Source organism: Thamnophis sirtalis, unplaced genomic scaffold (assembly GCF_051295495.1).
Source record: "Thamnophis sirtalis isolate CommonGarterSnake01/CBP01778 unplaced genomic scaffold, rThaSir2_p1.2 scaffold_2, whole genome shotgun sequence".
Classification (NCBI taxonomy): domain Eukaryota; kingdom Metazoa; phylum Chordata; class Lepidosauria; order Squamata; family Natricidae; genus Thamnophis; species Thamnophis sirtalis.
Genome location: NW_028261382.1, coordinates 129057150 through 129077221, shown reverse-complemented (window position 1 = coordinate 129077221; position 20072 = coordinate 129057150). Strand labels below are relative to the sequence as shown.

Sequence of the window (20072 nt, the reverse complement as noted above, 5' to 3'; positions counted from 1 at the left end):
TAAACCAAACTGGTTCTCTAAACTTCCTATTCTTAAAATACAGATATTATTTTATTTGTATCATTTGATATCTGTATTTAAAATAAAGGTAGCCTTAATTCACATAACCACTTAAGGGAAGCTTTTGACAGATTCTAAAATCCATGGACATCATAAGAGGACAGTTAGCCAAAAATTAGAAGTTTGGTAATGACTGTTCAGAACTATATAATTTAATGGAATTAAAAGCAAAGCTTTTGTGAGCGACACCTCACTTTGTCAGATGCACAGAGTGACTTATTGGTGATGCATTAAAATCAGGATAAGGCAGAGGAGGAAAGTGTGTGGGGAACAGAAGTAATTATGCAAATGTAGGTCACAGTACATGTAAAATAGGTTACAAATGACATCAACTAACAATTGTAATGTGGTAAAATCTCACTTACTTCAAAATATTTCAGGCACAAAGCAGAATTTAGGACTCTGTCGTGGAAGAAATTCAAGAGCACTGAGAAAGAACAAAGATCCTGAATTCTTGACCTGGATGAAATACTTCCTAGCTACCCTGAATGCCTTCTTGTCTGCTATCCAAATGTTTGAGCCAGTTAAGGTTATTTTTCCTTATTCTCTTCCACTAAAAGACCACCTACTCTGCTAAGATCATTTTATTTAAGCAGTGTACTCCTGCTGCCGCTTTCAAAGAAATTTTCTTATTTCGAAGATCTCCAGTGTGACAGTGGGACCCTTGTGATAATAGAAGAATAGGAGCACTGAAAGTAAGGACAGCTTTCAGATGTATTTCTCCTACAACTCTCACTGTAACAGGAGAGAAGTGCAACATCAAAGACTAAGGGATCACAGGGCAATTGAGAACAAGCCTAGGACAAATCACTACAGCTTGAACTGCTCTCCCCTCTTCTGATTTTAGCACAAAGCAGAGTTTCATTTAGGAAGGTCCCTCTGGGAGTTAATGGTGGGTTCCTATCGGTTCAGACTGGTTTGGCCGAACCGGTAATGGTTTGGTGGCCTGGGTCACTGGAACTGGCAGTGACCCAGGCCTGCCACGCCCCTGAACTGGTTCCCAGGCAGCACCGTAGGCGCCGCCATCTTGTTTTTCAGATCTTCCAATGCACAGAACAATTTTAATTGCGCTGTGCATCCACCCATAGCGCGCGCATGAGGAAACCAGCAGTAGTGCCTGCCGGAACCCACCCCTACAGGGAGCGAAGCATGAGGATCTCCCAGGTTTTTTTCTTTTTTCATTACCATACCAAGAGAACAGAGTCCTAGAGTTAGTGGCCATTGGATTTTGTATTATGATACAAAAGAAATGCATTCCTAACCTGTAAGGATTTTAGTTCACTCAACAAACTGCAAGCTGTCAATAAGACAATTGGTTAATCATCATCATATATGCCGAAGCATTTGAAATGCTAAATTGGGTTTTCTTACACAAGCAAAAAATAATCCTCAACATATATAATGCATTTTTAGCACATTACAATTAATCAGGTATTTATAATTTGTTTTATGTATAACCTGTGCCTGTGTAACCACTCTACCTTCTGCCCCCTTCTCTGCCCCTCACCTTATCCCAATTTAAATACTACACCACATCAGTCTAGTCATGACATTGCATCTGATGAAGTGACCTATGGCTCATAAAAGCTTATGACTTCTCAGACAATTTGTTAATCTGAAAAGGTGTTATCAGACTCCTCCTGATTTTAAAATTGAGAAATATAAGAAGGCCAGGACGTTTTAGTGTTTTACTTTAAGAAGACACACACACACACACACACACACACACACACACACACACACACTAGTGTTGCACAATACAAGTAGTCCTCGCCTTACAACAGTAGTTTAGTGATTGTTCAAAGTTACGACGGCACTGAAAAAAGTTATTTATGACCATTTTTCACAGTTATGACCTTTGCAGCATCCCATGATCATGCAATCAAAATTCAAATGCTTGGCAACTGGTTCATATTTATGACCGTTGCTGTGTCCCAAGGTCATGTGACCCCCTTTTGCAACCTCCTGACAAGCAAATAAATGGAAAAGCCAGATTCACTTAACAACCAAGTTACTTACCTATCAACTGCAGTGATTCACTTAACAATTGAGGCAGGAAAGGTCATTAAATGGGACAAAACTAACTTAACAAATGTCTCACTTAACAACAGAAATGTTGGACTAATTATAGTCATAAGTCAAGGACTACCTGTACTGCTGAGTTTCATACATTACACATCCTAAGCAAGGGTTTTAGAGACATGTTGAGTTATGGTCGGCTAACGGTAGTACAAAGAAAAAAATTATGAGTGAAATCTTGTACTACACAATGCCAAAATCAAAGAAACTGCATTAAGATTTAACACTGAAATAAGCAATTCTGGTATTTCATGATTGTTTGGTCAACCCCGGTTTCCTATTGTAGCACCAATTAGAATATTAAAACGAAAGGGAGTGGACAAGTCAGTCTTATCTCTCCGGCCAATATTTTGCACATTATCTTATCGTTCTCATGTGTCCCTTTATATCTGTATCCTTAACAATTATCTCTCTCTAGCTGTCTTAGAACTGTGGAAGAGATAAAACAACACCCAGCAATAAACCTCTGGTTGACTGTGTTCATTTCATGCATACACAATGCAAGCTGTTCGATCTGCAAGAGCTACTCAGCACCTGCTGTATAACTGTTTTGTCTGAACTAGGTAGATTGCAGGAATAAAACCCCATTTAGAATAGAAGTTTAAAGTCGACTGGATGACCTTTATAAATCTCATTCAACATGAAAAATGATTGCAATTCATACATAACCATATTTCCAAACAGAATTGATGCTAAACCTTCATGTAGATTGTAGAACAATATATAATATGTATGCATGATAATATATCTTTCTTAATCCAGATAGGCAAATATAAAACTACCTGCAATGTTGTGCAGTATATTATATATGCACATGGATATTACGTAACCTATCAAACTAGCTGCAAACATTGCCCACAAGCTATATCAGACATATAATCTAATCAATGTTCTCATTTTCTAAACCAGAAAGGATCATATGGGTAATGGTGCACCTATTGCAAAGGAGATGAAATAAATATTGCCACCATCCAACTTTTGTGTAAAAACTGATTTCTAGAAGCAGAAAAAATTATCTCAACTGCAAGTGACAAATATACCATAAACTCTGACAAAATTAAATCCGCTATAAAAGTCCTTTTAAAATAAGGCTTATTTGTTCCTAGCTAGAACTGACAGCTGCTGCAAGTAGGAAGAGTAGAGGCAGTTGAAGAAAAGGTGGGGAAGGGGAGTTGAAGGTGTCCTACATCATGGTTTACCTTATCTCGACCAAACCGGGTGCACTAATTAACATGGAATCCCTGCCTGTGTTGATTTCTATAAAGCCAGTCATGGTATACTGATATCATTATGCATTGGTTGAGAGTTTGGGAGTTCTTGCCAGCTAGAGAGATGAAATGTAGACAATTTGTGAGGAAAGGGGAGAAAAAACTGTCCGACAGTAGCCTTTAGACTCTCCGAACTCCTGCATGCCCTTCAGTGACATACATCAGCCTTACCTTCCCCAACCTGGTGGTCTCCCTTTGTTAAGAAATCTCCGTTATTCCTAGTTGGCCAAGATGTCGGGAGTTGTAGTCTATTGTAGTGTAACAATGTTGGAGAATGTGGGGAATGCAGGTCTGTAAATATAGGTAGTCCTCGACTTACGACCACAATTGAGCCCAGAATTTAGGTTGCTAAGTGAGAAATTTATTAAGTGAATTTTGCTCCATTTTACGAGTTTTCTTGCCACATTTGTTACCTGAATCATTGCAGTTGTTAAATTATGATTGTTAAACATGATTGTTAAGTGAATCTGGCTTCCCCATTGATTTTGTTTGTCAGAAGGTCACAAAAGACTTTGCTTGTCAGAAGGTTGCAGTCCAGGACACTCATAACCTTCATAAATATGAACCAATTTTCAAGCATCCAATTGTAAATCACCTGACCATGGGGATGCTGCAATGGTCATAAATGTGAAAAATTAGTCATAAGTCACCTTTTCAGTGCTGTTTAACTTCAAACGGTCACTAAACAGACTGTTGTAAGTCAAGTACTACCTGTATTGATTTCTTGCGATTTTGCAGAAAAGAAAACAATCTTTCAATCCCTTCTGTTTTTCTTTTAGGTCCCTGGGAGCTCCTATCTCCAGAAGACAGGGCACAATCCGATCTGATTCCGAAGGTTGCACCGCACTTTTTCCTTAACACGCAGCATGTTTTAGATGCTGCGATGCAAAAGCTCACTAGCTCGGTGAGTGAGATGGGCGGTATCTAAATTTGACAAATAAATAATAAATAATAATAAAGGCTATCTAAAGGACTCCCCTCCCACTTGCTTTTGGAAAAGAGCGCGTCTGAAGAACTGGGACCCCGAACGCAGCACCCGCGTAAGCCGTGTAGCCTGGGGTGCCTTCCTTTCCCGAGCCGCGTAACTCCCTTCCCAAGTGACGTTGCCCGAATGGGGGCTGCTCGCTGACCGGCCCACCTGGAGGCCAAAGGCGGCGGCGCAGCGACGGCTGGCACGAGGGAGATAAAAGGGCGTCGCGGGGCTTTGCTGGGCACGAGCTTCTCACCCCGGGGAGAATCGTCCTCCTGCTGCTGCTGCCGCCGCCGCCGCTCCTGGTCTGCACCCATTTGACACCGAGACGGGTATTCGCCTTTCTGCAACGCCTCCATCCCGTTAAGCAGACTAAAGTCATGTTACACTGGGGATACGAGGAAGACAACGGTGAGGAGGAGAGCTAGTGGCTCTCTGGGGGAAATAGATGTAGGGGGTGGGCTGTCGGGAGACTGTGCCCGAGGGCCAGGACAGGAGAGGCTCTGCTGAAGATCACCACCACCACCACCACCTTTCTGCTCCCCACATGCCCACTTCTTTCCTTCTGTTGGATGGGAGAAGGTAGAAGGGCTTCCCTTCCTAGGCCGTTGCGCCTTCGAGCAACTTCCACTAGACGTGCGACCTCTCTCTTCCATTTCGCGTGTTTCCTCGGGAGAACGTCTGTTTTCCAATGGGACGGGGTTTACTTCCCAAAAAGTACCAATGGAATTTATTACAACCGCGAAATGAACATTTCTTTCTTTCTTTCTTTCTTTCTTTCTTTCTTTCTTTCTTTCTTTCTTTCTTTCTTTCTTTCTTTCTTTCTTTCTTTCTCTTTTCTCCTTTCCTTCCTCCCTTTCTCTCTCTCTCTCCCCCTCTCTCTTTCTCTCTCCCTCCCTCCCTCCCTCCGTTATTCCTTTGGAAGCCAAATTTCTAAAAGTTTTGCAGGTGTCTTAGTTTTTGTGAGTTAGAGTACATTTTGCCTGAGTCTGGATATCTTTTGAGATTAAAGGAAATTTCTTGATCATGATGAAATTTCTTAATCATAAATTTAAAGCTTCAAAATTAGAACAAAATGTAAAAATGTGTTTTAAGGATATTGCATAACAAATTATTTTTCTCACTCAATCATCTAATTCTTTTCTATTTAGCCATAATTTTGGAGGAAAAAAAGAATGTTCACCAGTGATCTCCAGGGATCTGTGGAGAGACTAAATCATAAGTTACCTTAAATTGCTCCAATATTAAAGAAATATCAAAAATCTTGATTTTTAAAATTGCCCTTACTCTATTGTTCCTAAAAAGAGAAAGAAACAGCATCATACTGTTCACCCCAGTGGTTTGGAGCATTTAAGATATGCTAAGTGAGATAAGGCAATTTATTCTCCCATATTTTGATTCTTTTTTTTGCTATATGTAATGTTAAGAATCACAATAAATATTCTTCAATAGAGAGTTGTATTAATGATATTTGGATTAAATCTCAAGGTTCATGATTTGCACATTCTATGTTTCTGTTCTATCTCTGTACTTCAGAACTTATTGCATTAAAATTAATATCAGGGCAGGGAAAATATTAAACTGAGTTCACAGATATTCTTAAATTTTCATTTTAGTTCAGCTCTAGTTCTTAAATGTCACGTGTGAATTTTGTTCATGTTGTATTTCAAAAGAGAAATGCATATTATCATCAGTACTGCTTTTTAGTTACTTCTACGTTAGAACCAAAGCAAATTATAAACATGGTGCATTTGGAGCTGTTGAAACCTGAAAGTGATTTTGAACAATGTGGAAGGAATACATGAAAGATTCATGAAACATTTATTAAATATTCTATTATTTATTATCATCACCCTCAAATGCTTCTTCTGTAAAGACCTCTTTGATTTTTCCGGTACAGATATATTTTTGGAGGGGTTCTAAGTTTCCGGGTGTTTTGTTGACGAGTTTAGAACAACTGTGATTTTGGGTACTCTCTTGCTGTCTGTGATGGACAGGTTTTAGTAACAGATTTAGGAAGACTTTTTGAAATGTACCATGGCTTACTGGATATGTACATGCCATATTAATACAGCTAATGAAAAACTTCATTTTGTGATATTGTTGTCTAATCTCGATGATACAGCATGCTGGATGACGTCTGTTTAAGAAGCAAAGCATTAAAGATAATCTTCCAGAACTTTGTGTCCTGCTTCATAAGGAAGAACTTTGAAAGGTTATTAGAAGTCTGGGTGCTACATCTAAGAGACACTGCTTTGGCGAACTAAATAGTTGATGCATATCAAGATTATCCAACAGTTAACATGTCAATTTATTTCCACTAACAGTAGGGGCACCACTTTTAATATGGTGGCGTTCCTAGGTTTGAGAATTTAACAATATCAAAGCTTTGTAAAACTTTGTCTTTTTAATATCAGTGACTCCAGTTGTGTTGTTGTGATCATACAAACACACGAAGCATTTTTGGAAGTTCCACATTAATTTCCTATACTTAGATGTTTTATATTACTTAGGTTGTGGCTACTTATTGGAAGGAAGATTTATATTAGCTTTTATAAATATTCACTTGTATACATTTTTCCATTCACATTTACTCAGGCGAATAAATTATCACTACATTTTCATTGTAATTACCCAGATTAATAACATCATACTTTCATTGAATTAAAAAGTTTGTGGTAAACCATTCCTATTATCATTTTTAGTAAACACCCTAGAAATTCCTCTTGAATAAAATCTCTATAGGATTGGCTTCTAAATCAGCATGCTGGCATTTAAGATTTAGTAAATTTAAAGTATTTGGTGAGCAAGTATTTGGTTGCCTATTCCTTATTTGATAAACCTATGCAAGCATAAAATTACTTAAGCAATCAGTACACTAAGCTTCTCTATATCTTTTTTTGATACTGAATGATAAATAGTAAATGATATAAATTATCTTTCAAGAATGAAAAACAAAATAGCTGACTCATTTTAGAAGTACGGTTTGACATTGCGTAATGGTATGAAACAGTGCAAAAGATAATCTTGGTGGGACAGAAATATGGTTGACGTAAAACAGACAGTGTGTCCAAGAGGTGATAAGAAATTTGATAATGTATTTTTTCCTCCAGAATTAGAAGTACAGAAGGTTGAGATACTATTTTATTAGACTAAAGGACTTTAGGCAAGCCAATAATCTCTCATCTCATCTATCTTACTAAGATCTTGATGAAGAATTTTGAACAATTTCTGAATGATATTGCTGATAAATTCTGACCAGAGTAATATAAAATGTTAAGCATGAATTGGGTTTTCTTGTGTTAGGAAATACAAACATAGGTTTGAGGATTTCATAATTCCCTATCAATATTTGACAAACCAAACAGAATTCCTTGTGATTAAAACTCTATGAAGGAATCTTGTGTTTAGATAGAAATCTTGCTTTGAAGACTTAAGATAGTAGATTAATTAAAAACTGATTTTAGTCATTTCCAAAAAATATTACAAGCTATTTCAAGGAAATGGATAAAATATGTAGGCTGAGTACATTTTTTTCTTGGTTTGAGAATTGGATTACATGCTGTACAGCTTTTCAAGAACTTAATTCCAAAGCAGGTAGGACCAGACTCTATTTGGGGCGTGGGGTGTTAGGATTACGATCCATTCCCCAATCAGTCATTTTATCTCTTAATAATGGAAAAAAAGAGAAAGGCCCTAATTTTTTGGTACCACTCCAAAGGGCATAATGGCAAGCTGATTTTGCATTACAATACAATAGCAGAGTTGGAAAGGACCTTAGAGGTCTTCTAGTCCAACCCCTTGCCTAGGCAGGAAATCCTATACTGTTCCAGAACAAATGGCTGTCCAACATCTTCTTAAAGACTTCCAGTGTTGGGGCATTTACAACTTCTGGAGGATAGCTGTTCCACTGATTAATTGTTCTAACTGTCAGGAAATTTCTCCTCAGTTCTAAGTTGCTTCTTTCCTTTCCACCCATTGCTTCTTGTTCTACCCTCAGGTGCCTTGGAGAATAGTTTGACTCCCTCTTCTTTGTGGCAACCCCTGAGATATTGAAACACTGCTATCATGTCTCCCCTAGTCCTTCTTTTCATTAAACTAGACATACCTAGTTCCTGCAATCATTCTTCATATGTTTTAGTCACAGGGCCCTAATCATCTTTGTTGCTCTTCTCTGCACTCTCTCTCGAGTCTCCACATATTTTCTATATTGTGGCGACCAAAACTGAATGCAGTATTCCAAGTGTGGCCTTAGCAAGGCATTATAAAGTGGTGTTAACACTTCACGTGATCTTGATTCTATCCCTCTGTTTATGCAGCCTAGAACTGTGTTGGCTTTTTTGGCACCTGCTGCACACTGCTAGCTCATATTTAAATGGTTGTCCACTAAGACTCCAAGATCCCTCTCATTCCTGCTGAAGGAGATAAACTTAAAACAAATTCAAAGTTTGTGTGACCTACTGGTGTTGCATTAAAATCAGAATAAGGCAGAGGAGGAAAGTGTGTGTGTGTACAGAGGTAATTATGCAGATGCGTGTCACAGTGCAGGTAAAATAGGTTACAAATGACTTATCAACTAACAACTGTAATGTGGTAAAATCTCACCAAATTCCAAATTTGGCTAGAAGCATTTCTGACTGACTGAAATAACAGAAGCATTTTCTGTTAATCCTTTCCCAAGGCAGAATTCTTCACTGAATGAAAAAGAATAACAACCATAACTCCATAATCTATTGCTCTTCATTTGTGTTGAGATTACACTTCCTAGAATTCCCATTAATTGTAATCAGCCTGGGTGGGCTATTTCAGAGTAAGCAAGGCTGCCATTCACTTGGTATATTTTTAAGTAACATTTCATATTATGGCTAGTTTGTAAAACTGATCTAAATGTCAGGTACTTAAAATATTATTAGGATCAATAGCTGTAACTAATAGATATCTCTCTTTTTCCAAGAGTTGTACAGCTATTGTTTTATAATGCTTTTTTGTTTATCATAACATCACAATGCCTAACATTTTTATTACCTTATAATTCTTTCATTTCTTTTGAAAAAAGCTGTGACAATTAAACTAGGATAACAAGTATATGCAATTAATATGCTGAGTACTTTGGTTTTATTTTATTTTCTGCCCTAGATTGGTATTTATAAAGTTTGGTACTTTGAAAATTTAACTCCTGTTTTAAGAAGTATGTTCATAAGTCAAAATTCTGATTTTGCACATATGATAATGACTGGTAGACTGAGGCCTCGTTATTTTGGAATAAGTCACTCAGGTATTTTAGGGGGCAAATGTGGTCAATACAGGTTCTGTTGGCAAACTTAGGAAATCATCTTCTACATTTGAAAAAAAATGTATATAAACTATATGTACTAGTGAGAATGCAATTTTTAAAACTGTTCTTAGCATTTCTGTCATATACTATAGTCTAGTACCACAATTCTATCTTGCTGTATTGCATATATAAATCAGTTCTTTTGTGATGTTGAACTATTCTCTTTTCAAAGTGGCTGTACTATGTCAAGTTTGGAGAACAGTATGTGGGCTTCCTAACTAGGCAGAGCATCTTTTACAACCTTATCTGAAACTTTGATGAACCATTATTAATCTCTGTCTCTGAATAAAGTGCTTTCCATGTTACTGAACCAAAGTAAAGCATTATAGTTGTGTGAATGACAGATTAAATCATCTGATGGGTAAATGTTCTCTGAATCTATTGCATGTGTGTTAATTTCAGGTGTTTGCTGCATTCCTAATGACCAGAATGCCTGGAAGTAGGCAGAAAATGAACAGCTCTAGTGTTCTAACCTGCATCCTTGGGTATTCAATTCATTAGACTTAAGATATTTATGCAGAGGGCTGTCTTTCAGCCCTTAAAAGATGATGGGGTGGTATACATTCCATCCTTTTAAATCCAACCATTTTTATTTATTTTATATTTTTTTTAAAAAAAGAAAAATAAGAAAATCCAGGTAGGTTCTTGTGCATTTTCTTATATGACAATTTCTTTGTTTGTCTGACTGTACCAAATGATATTCTGTAAACAATGTTTTTACTGTAATGTATTCTAGGACCTACTCACTGGAAGGAAATTTTCCCCATTGCTGATGGAGACCGTCAATCTCCCATTGATATTCACACTGAAGAGACTAAATATGACCCCAACCTGCTTCCCCTCAGCCCCAGCTATGATCCTTCCTCTGCTAAAGTCATACTCAATAATGGACACTCCACCAGTGTGGAATTTGATGACACTGAAAATAAATCAGGTTTGTTTTCTAGCAAATCTGTCTGATTTAATCCTCTAAATTGTATCTAAATTATAAGGCAGCTATTCTCCAAAGAAGATCCTTTTACCTTATCACTTGAGGGACTTTCAGTTACTTGTAATTGTCTAAATATGTTTGCATTCAAATGAGCTGTCCACATCTTTCTTGAATATGATTTTATCTGATTGGGTACAGAAAATTGGATAGCTTCCTAAAAGCCCTATTTAAAGTGGGCTAAATTCCTTTCTCAAACATGGCTTTCTCTCATCTTTGGCATTGTTAGTTTTATGTTGCTCTCATTTCATGGGAACAGTTCACATTTCCTTTGTAGTCACAAGAGTTTTTTTGCTTGCCTTTTTTTTCCTCTGTAGAGTGAATAGCAATTTTCAGGACAGTTATTTAGAAGGAAAAAAAAAGCATGCAGGGGAGATGCTAGCTTTCTAGTGCTAAGCTGGAACCTATTTAACATTGAGAGATTCAATCATGGTTTTTTACATCAGTTTTGTGTTGGCCTTCAAGTAGTCTGAAAATATGCTTAAACGTTAAATGTTTCCCATTCTCTGTTTAACAATAAGAATTATCATTATTTTTTTACAGTGCTAAGTGGGGGTCCACTCACTGGAAATTATAGGCTGCGACAAATCCACTTCCACTGGGGGGCTAATGATGACATTGGTTCTGAACATACTGTGGATGGAGCAAAATTCCCAGCAGAGGTAAAGTACTCCTCTGATCTGTTCTGAAGCAACAGGATTTATTTTTGCAGCATAATTAAAGCTGTCCTTTCTGAGATGACTGGTGTGATTTCAACAGTAAAAAATATTAATTTCCAATGGTAAATTTTTACCATAGTTGCATGTGTTTGGTGCATGTGTTTAGTGATATTGGCCAGCCAAAAATGTAGTTGGTCAAGTTCAGGCAGGAAAATATAACACTATGTGATGAATTTTATTATTTAGTTGGAAAACTTTAGTTCCTAAAAAGTAAATTTTGTAATTTAAAACTAGTCTGGCTGGGACATTTTTACTGAATCTTGTATATTGATCATATCCTTGATAGTAAATTCCATGGATTTCCATGGGAATTACTCCCAATCACATCTGCTTAGAATTGCACATCAGTGGGGTTTTCTTTAATTAAAACCTATGCTTTTGATTATTTCTGGTTGCTGTGGAAAGTGTTTTTGTGTGTTCTCAGTAACATTTCCATATTGCCTTTCACTTATGTTTAATGCACAGTATGTTTTTAGTTATTATGCTACTAGGGCTTTTGTAGCCCATTGTAGATTTATTTTCTCAGCTTGCCACATGTCTTTGGACACTGAAATTTTTAAAGGAATGTACCTTTTGCCAAAAGCAGGTGGACAAACATGGGGAGTTATCCAATATTCTGACCCTCTCAGACACAACTGCTATGGATGCAAATTTTCCTTTAAAATATTCCAGTGTTCACTGTCCAGTGACATGGTAAAACTGTGGTGTAAAACATGGAGGCCCCAGAATTAATCAGCTCTTTGGGTTCATATTGGTGAACATCAGAACAAATAAAACTATATTGCAGGGGTGTCAAACTGGCTGCTGTGAACTGGATGTGTCACATGCAGGCCATGTCCACCCCTAGCTCTGCGAAGAGAGAGAAAAAAATGACAAAAGTCATGTGATGGCAACATGATGCCGCGAGTTTGACACCCATGCTATATTGCATATCATTTTCTTCTTTGGGAATAACTATTGTAAAACCTTCTTGTCCACTGAAAATATAACTAGTATTCTAAAGATGCTCTAAAATAGTACGGCTTGACTCAATCTTTTGCATTTAAATTCCAAGATTTCCATTAGGTTTAATATTTTTTTGTTTTTCTTCTTTTCACTTCACTTCTCAGTACATGGGAAGTATGTACTGATCTCAAATTGACCTTACGGTTTACTAAGCCGCCTAAGCAGCATAAACTTGCTGGAGGAAAATGCGGGTCAATTAAGCATCTGAGAATGCCTAACCTATAGATACTAAGCCTTTCCTTTTATATTTTTCCACAGTATTTGCGTCAGAGAGACTAAAACTCTTAGTAAAACAGATTAAAATGCTTTCTGTTGATGTTTTCAAAAAAACCAAGGGAAATAACACTATTTCCCTGTTGGTTGATTTATTGGTGTACTGGATGGGATTGAGACCATGCTGGGTGGAGATGAAGTGAGGTACATCTCTATAGAACCAAATTCAAACACTGTAAATGTTCTGTTTTTATAGTACTGTAACAATTCTTTCAGATAGAAAGTATAATCTGGTTACAATCTCTGCCAATTTATTTTAATGTGTTTTCCATGTTGAAATGGAATTGCAAAAATGCTAAATGGAAAAGGCATTACTAATACATTAACATTTCCAATGATTGCTTTTCTCAACATGAAGTCCTCAAAAAGTATAAATTGCTTCTAGTTAACTAACATTAAGAGGGACACTTTTCTGTGGTGTTTTTTTTTAAATATTTCTGAAATGGAATAGTAGTTTGAAATAGAAGCACATGTTTCTATAATGCAAGAACTGAAGATTCAGAGAAATAATTTCCTTGATAAAATAAAGGAAGATGGAAAAATGCCTAAAATTAAGGGGGGGGGAATCAGTTGGGGGGAAATGACATTTGCAGTGTTTAAAGACTTATGTTTTTCACAGGAACCAGGTGAGATGGAATATAACGAATTAATAAGAGGTGCTTAGAAAACAGATATATAGCTGGAAAGAAATAAGTTCCATCTAAGAAACCAAATGGAAGGAGAAAATATTTAAGAATGTTTAGTCAGTTTAAAAAGTTTTCCCTCTGCTGATTATCAAGAACCCACTAGAAACTCTCTTGATTGGGGGGGGAGAGACCTTGGATTTGAGAGAGTGTCAGGCTGATCATATGGTTGGAGACATGCCCAAAAGCTCAGTGAACAGATGTACGGTATTGAGATCCAGGAAGAAAACGCTCTTTGGCTCAAGAACGCACCTCTGCCAAATTGGCATATGCAGGAAGAAAGAGCTGCTTTTCAGACAGAAGACAACACTGTTCCTCTGGCAGATGATCTCTGTGGATCCAAAGTCCTGTTAAACTGAGGCAGCCTATCTCCTGGACCCAGGTGTTTCCAACAGGCTGCGGTACAGGACTGCTGAGGATGATGCATAAAAGAAACAGTCCTTAAAAGATTTCTCCAACAAGCTGTGGTTCAAGAGCGGTGGTAAGACAAGATACAGTACATTCATCCTTTAAAAGAGAAGCCACGGGCCATTGGGATGGGCCTCCCCCACAGTGTTTCAGGATTTTCTCGTGTCCTTTCTTGTTTGTTATTTTTCATTAATCTACAATAAAAGCCATTCCTGTTGAAAGCATTGGTTTCCTTTTTGTAAAATGTTCACAATATTTCAGGAGATATATATTGTCCAGATTTTTAAAGTGTGTGAGGGTTGACACCTTAAGATTCTAGATTAAGTGAACTGAGCCATTAGAACTTCTAGATTTTATTCATAATAATACTTTGCACCTACAAAGCAGCTCTCCTGCAAGGATGTTAAAGCCCTTGATCCAGTGCGTGTGAACCTAAGTATTTGTGAAAGCAAAATGAGGGTGGGAACACAGCTGGCAAGAGGGACTGGCATCTGCCACAGACTCTTATTATTTTTATAAACATGCCCCAAACTAGGACTGGCTAGAGTGGATCTTCAGAGCTTTGGACCAACGCGTGTGGAGCTTCCAAAGGACTACATGCATCAAGATGGCTTTTGGCTACTTGTAAAAAAAAAACCCAATGACCTAGCTCCCAACACTCCATCATATGTTACATATGGCTAACTTCATAAAGTGATGATTAATTGTACTTGATTTCTTGCTTTTCAGCTTCATGTGGTGCATTGGAATGCAGATAAATACCCCAGCTTCGTTGAAGCTGCCCAGCAACCTGATGGGTTAGCAGTCATGGCTGTTTTCTTAAAAGTAAGGAAATAAAATGACATTTTTTTTTTCATTTAAAATGTAGGATGCAAAAGATCAGACTATCCGGGGGTGGGCTTCTGGCGGTTCGCAGGGGTTCGGGAGAACCTCTAGCTAAGATCATGTGCAGTTCGGAGAACCCCCAAATCCCATATATTTCCTTTCTTTTTAAACTTTCGAGATAATTTTTAAACTTTCCAGATAATCCTTTTGCTGACAAAAGTTAATGATAAAAACCAGTAAATAAAGTTTAAAGTCAATAAAACTTCATTTTCTCTCAGCCAAAGAAATGATCTTATATTTATATTTACAGTTGGGTGAATGCAATTCACAACTCAAAAAAATCACAGACGAACTGGATACCATTAAAATGAAGGTAAGGCAGACCAGGTCCTAGTTCTGTATATTCTTATTGGGATTGCAATGGAAGCTTTACTATTAAAAAAAACTGTTTCAGGTCAAAGATGGCAGACCTGTCTACACTTTTTATTGATTCACAGAGTTATGATTCCTTTGCTGGTAGTGTGGAAGACACAGAATCTCTATAAGTACAGATGATGAATCAAAATGCTAAATGTGCATGTTCTCTTTCCTGTTCCCCTCAGCTGCTTTAATAAGAGTACTGTGTAATAATTTCTAAGGTTCTCCATACAAATGAAGTGCTTTAAACCTCTCACAAGGACACTGTCTCTTGCCATTTACGGATAGTCTTTGTTTAACGGCCACTGTTGGGACTGGCAACTCCATTTTAAGCAAAGTGGTAAAACTGTAACGGCTCATGATCTTACTTCAGCTTTCCATTGCTTAACAGACCTGCGAAGATCATAAATGCTGTGATAAATCACAAAATGGTTACTTTTTCATCACTGTCATTAACGGCAAACAGTTGCTGTTCAAGGCAGTGCTAAATGAGGACTACCTTTAAAAGCATTAAAAGCTACCATATTTTGGCAGCAAAACATGCAAAACCTTTAAATGGAAGTAGAGAGGATACAGAAAATGCTAATTCTGCCCTATAGGTATTGTCTATATATTTTCAGTCCAAATGTAAGAACAACCAAAGAATAAATCTAAAAATCTCTATACTCATGGAGGCAAAACTGGAGAAGGAAAGGTATATTTTGGAAGCAGGAAGCATGTCACAGAAAGAAGAATCAACAGTGGAAGTTATATGCCACACAATGAGGCTGAAGAGGGCATTTGCTAATTCCTTCTATCTTTCTTTACTTTAGGGTAAACAACACAGGTTCACCAATTTTGATCCTTCCTGTCTTCTCCCTCATTCACTGGACTACTGGACATACCTTGGGTCTCTCACAGTCCCTCCACTTCTCGAGAGTGTCATTTGGATCATCCTTAGGGAACCTATAAGTGTTTGCTCTGAACAGGTATGTTTATTTTCCCATTTGAAATCTCTATTTAAAGGAGTTCTCATGAAGGTTTGCCATTTGTTATATTTTGATATCAGGGGTCTACATGGATCACCTATTAAAATCCAACTATTTTAACCACTCAGTCAATAGAGAAAATATATCTATGTGACTTATAAGAGTCGATATTGACATATTTAATCAATCAATATTAACCATTAAGGTGCAAGTATACAGGGCGGGGCATAACCTTTTCCTAGGGGGTCACAGCAACACTTGTAATAACAACACAAATAATTCATACACCATTCGAAAGCCCATCAAAAACTGAGTTTATTGACACGATTTAATAGTCAGTATGACCACCATTAGCCCTTCGAACAGCATTCAAACGAGGTGGATAAGAACACAACAAATCTTCAAACAGTTCCGTTCGATTTTCCAGATTTTCCAGAGGGCGGGGCATAACCTTTTCCTAGGGGGTCACAGCAAGATCGACAGCAGTTTCCGCGACACCTCATTTTAAAGCCCATAAAAAACTGAATTGAATGAGCTATTAAATGTTAAATTTGTTTCGGTTGAAACTTTGAGAATGAATTTGGAAACTGTGTTGAAAAATCTGGAAAATCGAACTGAACTGTTTGAAGATTTGTTGTGTTCTTATCCACCTCGTTTGAATGCTGTTCGAAGGGCTAATGGTGGTCATACTGACTATTAAATCGTGTCAATAAACTCAGTTTTTGATGGGCTTTCGAATGGTGTATGAATTATTTGTGTTGTTATTACAAGTGTTGCTGTGACCCCCTAGGAAAAGGTTATGCCCCGCCCTGTAATTAAGAACTCCTCTATTCTATTTCGGTTCATTTTATTTAGGTGGCTTGTCAAAATTGTGAGATAGTAAATATGTTCTTGAGACTTGTACATGCTAAAAGTGCTTAAATGTTACAGTACAAATTAAATACATTCAGTTTATGTTTACAAATATTATGTAGGCATTGTTTCATAATAGCTCGTCATTCATTAACTCTGTTGTTGTTCAGTTGTTATATCTTTGTGGGGCTCAATTATAAATAATTGCTCATAAAAAAAGCACAGGGTTATACTAATATGTGTCACCAGGAAGAAAAGTATGTACATGTGGAGTGCATTTTTGCATTAATTCTTGCTGAATATTGTATCTTTTTTATCCACAGCTGGCCAAATTTCGCAACCTCCTGTGTACTGGTGAAGGAGAGCATGCCTATTGCATGCTGAAAAACTTCAGACCACCACAGCCTTTAAGGGGGCGGGAAGTAAGAAGAAATTAAAGGAAGGATAATTTGTGATAGTAGTTGACCACTGTTATGGATGCAAAACCCATTTAAAATATTGATCTTATTTTTTAAAAAAGATATTTTAATTTGAAGCTTTTATTTTTAAATTGTAGGAATTTTTATGGAAATATTTGTGAGTAGAGTAGAGTAGAGTAGAGTAGAGTAGAGTAGCCATTATTATGATTCCTGACAATTACAATATACAATCTTGCCCCTACAATATAAATCCCAAATAAAAATCTAGGGGTTTGTATAAAATAACAGTAAATGCAAAGTATGTGTAAGTAGTGAGATGATAAGGAGAAATAGAACAGGAACTAAAATACTTATATTTTAATATAAGGATAATCAGGATAATCAGGATATAACATCACTATAATAAATATCTTTATATAATGATAAATATTACTATGTTTTAGTGATACAATATTTTTGTTCAATTATTTGATTCACTATTTTAAATAGGTTTTTTTGCAGTTTGACTATGCTAGAGAGTCAAGGCACTCCCTTTTTATTAAGAATATAATTAATAACATAAGATGTAATTGGATTGCAATATGATATAATCAATCAAATTTATTCTGAGTTGTAGTTAATATTAATATTATATTTTGTGGTCTGAATGAGCGTCATGCTGTTATTTGATTGTGGTGTAGCATGTTAAGTTTGAGTGACGAGGATTCAATAGATGTAATTTAGGGTTTGTGAATGAAATGACCTAACTAGGCAGAAGATTAAATGATTTAGTCTTCCACTCTGGGATTCTAACAATTTGTCTTCAAAACATCCTAGGAATTGAAGAAACTCAATAGGAAATTATTCAGCTAATTAGACTAGAAAGCAAGAATAGCAAGACACTTAAAAAAATCAAACAACTAAAAATATAATGATGGCAACACGTTTCTTTTTTAAAATCTTTTTATCAGTGATAAAACAAAGGTTTTTGCTTCCATTCAGAAGTGAATTTTGAATTGAAATGTGCTCATTGAGTTATATAATCTGTATGCTAATTGGTAGGTATTTGTACATAAGGTTGTGAATGATGATTTGGAGATGGCATTGTTTCATATTTTTTAAAACTAAGGGTCTTAATATTTTCATGCTATTTAAATAATTTCATTAAAGCATTGTTAAGGAGTCAGCAGTAATTTTGAATCAAGGCAAGGAGTAAATGAACAATATTGGTCTATGCTCTTATATTAGACATTTTTTAAAGAAACGTTTACTGACAATAAATTAAGTTTTCTTCTAACAGTGTGTTTAACCATTATTTCAAATAATAGCTAATCATTTTAATCTTTTCAAATTTACATATTTTTAAATTTGTACATATGGAAAGAGAGACTAATTGCTCTTAATTTAGCAATTGCAATAAAATATATGAAACTAGATCCAATTTGAAACTATAATGGGATTAAATGTAATTTTACAATTAAGAACAAGATTAATTGAACCACAATCAGCATTTTATTCTAATTACATTGTCCTACAAAGTTCCTGTTCTGACCCCCCTTCCTCGCTCGTTAACAGACAATAGTCAGACAGACTTAAAAGGAAATAACTTTATCAGTCTCGGCTCATGCTGGCTGTGAGCCCAAAATAAACCTTGATAAAGTCTCTTTCAAACAAGGGTTACGCAGCAGAATGCAGAAACAAAACTCTTACAGCACCAAGTTTTCAAGAAGCAAAGTCAGTTATCCAAGTGTCTCACAAACTCAAACAGGAACGGAACTGAATTCTCCATAAACAAACAACGACCCACGAACGAACGATGAATGTTGACTTCTGCAACCAGGGTGTGGCACCATCAGTCCTTTTATCTCCAGAAGACAATACTAACGAGCCCCAGCTGCATTGTTATTCCTGCATCCCGACTCAACTCACAGCAAACTTCTGCTGTCACAACACTTCCCATTGAATGTAATGGAGCTCACTTTAGCATAGAATTCCATAAATATAGATAGCCTTGATTTGAGGCTCTTCCTCAAACACATGTTTATTTAGTTTTCAAATTAGAGTGCAGTCAGTGGGATCAATCAACAAACCCCCCAAAACTCTCAAAAATATACTGTAGTCTATTCATGAGGCTTAACTCCTTCCATTAAGCTACATCAGGAAAAATGCTGACTATGGTTCAGTTAATCTTTTCTGAGGCCAAGAAGATGTAGAAAAATATGTCTCTCAAGACATTCCATTGTTTTACAGGGAATTAAAAATAGAGAAACGGGTCGAATCATGGAAAAATGCATGATACATACACTGTTTCTGTATGTGTGTGTGGCAGTGTATCTGTCAGCACCACCTCATTGAGTAATTAGGAAAGAAGACCACGAGACTCCATTGATAGAAATCAAGTGTACTTTTACTAAGCGAGTGATATATAAAATAACCCATTCCCCACCCCTTGGCATCCCAGTTGCAGTCTAATCATAAGTCTCCCAAGTGTCAGGTGTGGGATAACTTCGAAAGGCATCACCAAGATGGAATGTCGGTGCCGTTGGCCTTGGCGGGAACCTCCTCCGCATGCGCAGTCCGACAGGCAGCAGAACTCCAGAATCTTCCTCCAGCACAATTAGTAAACCCCTCCCAAATACCATGCCCCCCCTCCCCGTTTCAATGGCAGCCGAAACAGCAGCAAAGCAGAGGCTGACAGTATCTTTGTGTGTTTTCCAGCCTATCTTGGGAAGAAAAAAGCTAGTAGGACAGGAAATGACAACTTCATGAGTTGCTGTTGGGAAGATGCCAAAAAGAAGTCTCAATCCAAGCCCAGTTTCCTACA

The 20072-nt window shown here is 36.9% G+C and overlaps 1 protein-coding gene across 1 annotated transcript; it reads left to right on the top strand.

Moving 5' to 3' along the window:
* Nucleotides 1-4337: 4337 nt before the first annotated feature.
* Nucleotides 4338-18545, top strand: LOC106540909 (carbonic anhydrase 13). The gene is made up of 7 exons (XM_014056210.2): nt 4338-4788; nt 10449-10646; nt 11244-11362; nt 14518-14613; nt 14924-14986; nt 15843-15998; nt 17174-18545. Exons 1-7 carry the CDS (start codon nt 4758-4760, stop codon nt 17285-17287), a joined length of 777 nt encoding a protein of 258 aa, XP_013911685.2. The 5' UTR covers nt 4338-4757; the 3' UTR covers nt 17288-18545.
* The last annotated feature ends 1527 nt before the right edge of the window (nt 18546-20072 follow it).

Bases quoted from the DNA above. Each gene is read 5' to 3' on its own strand.
- LOC106540909 (XM_014056210.2), top strand. From the start codon at position 4,758: ATGTTACACTGGGGATACGAGGAAGACAACG. The intron at 4,789-10,448 runs GTGAGGAGGAGA...AATGTATTCTAG, and splicing joins GGGATACGAGGAAGACAACG to GACCTACTCACTGGAAGGAA. The intron at 11,363-14,517 runs GTAAAGTACTCC...CTTGCTTTTCAG, and splicing joins GAGCAAAATTCCCAGCAGAG to CTTCATGTGGTGCATTGGAA.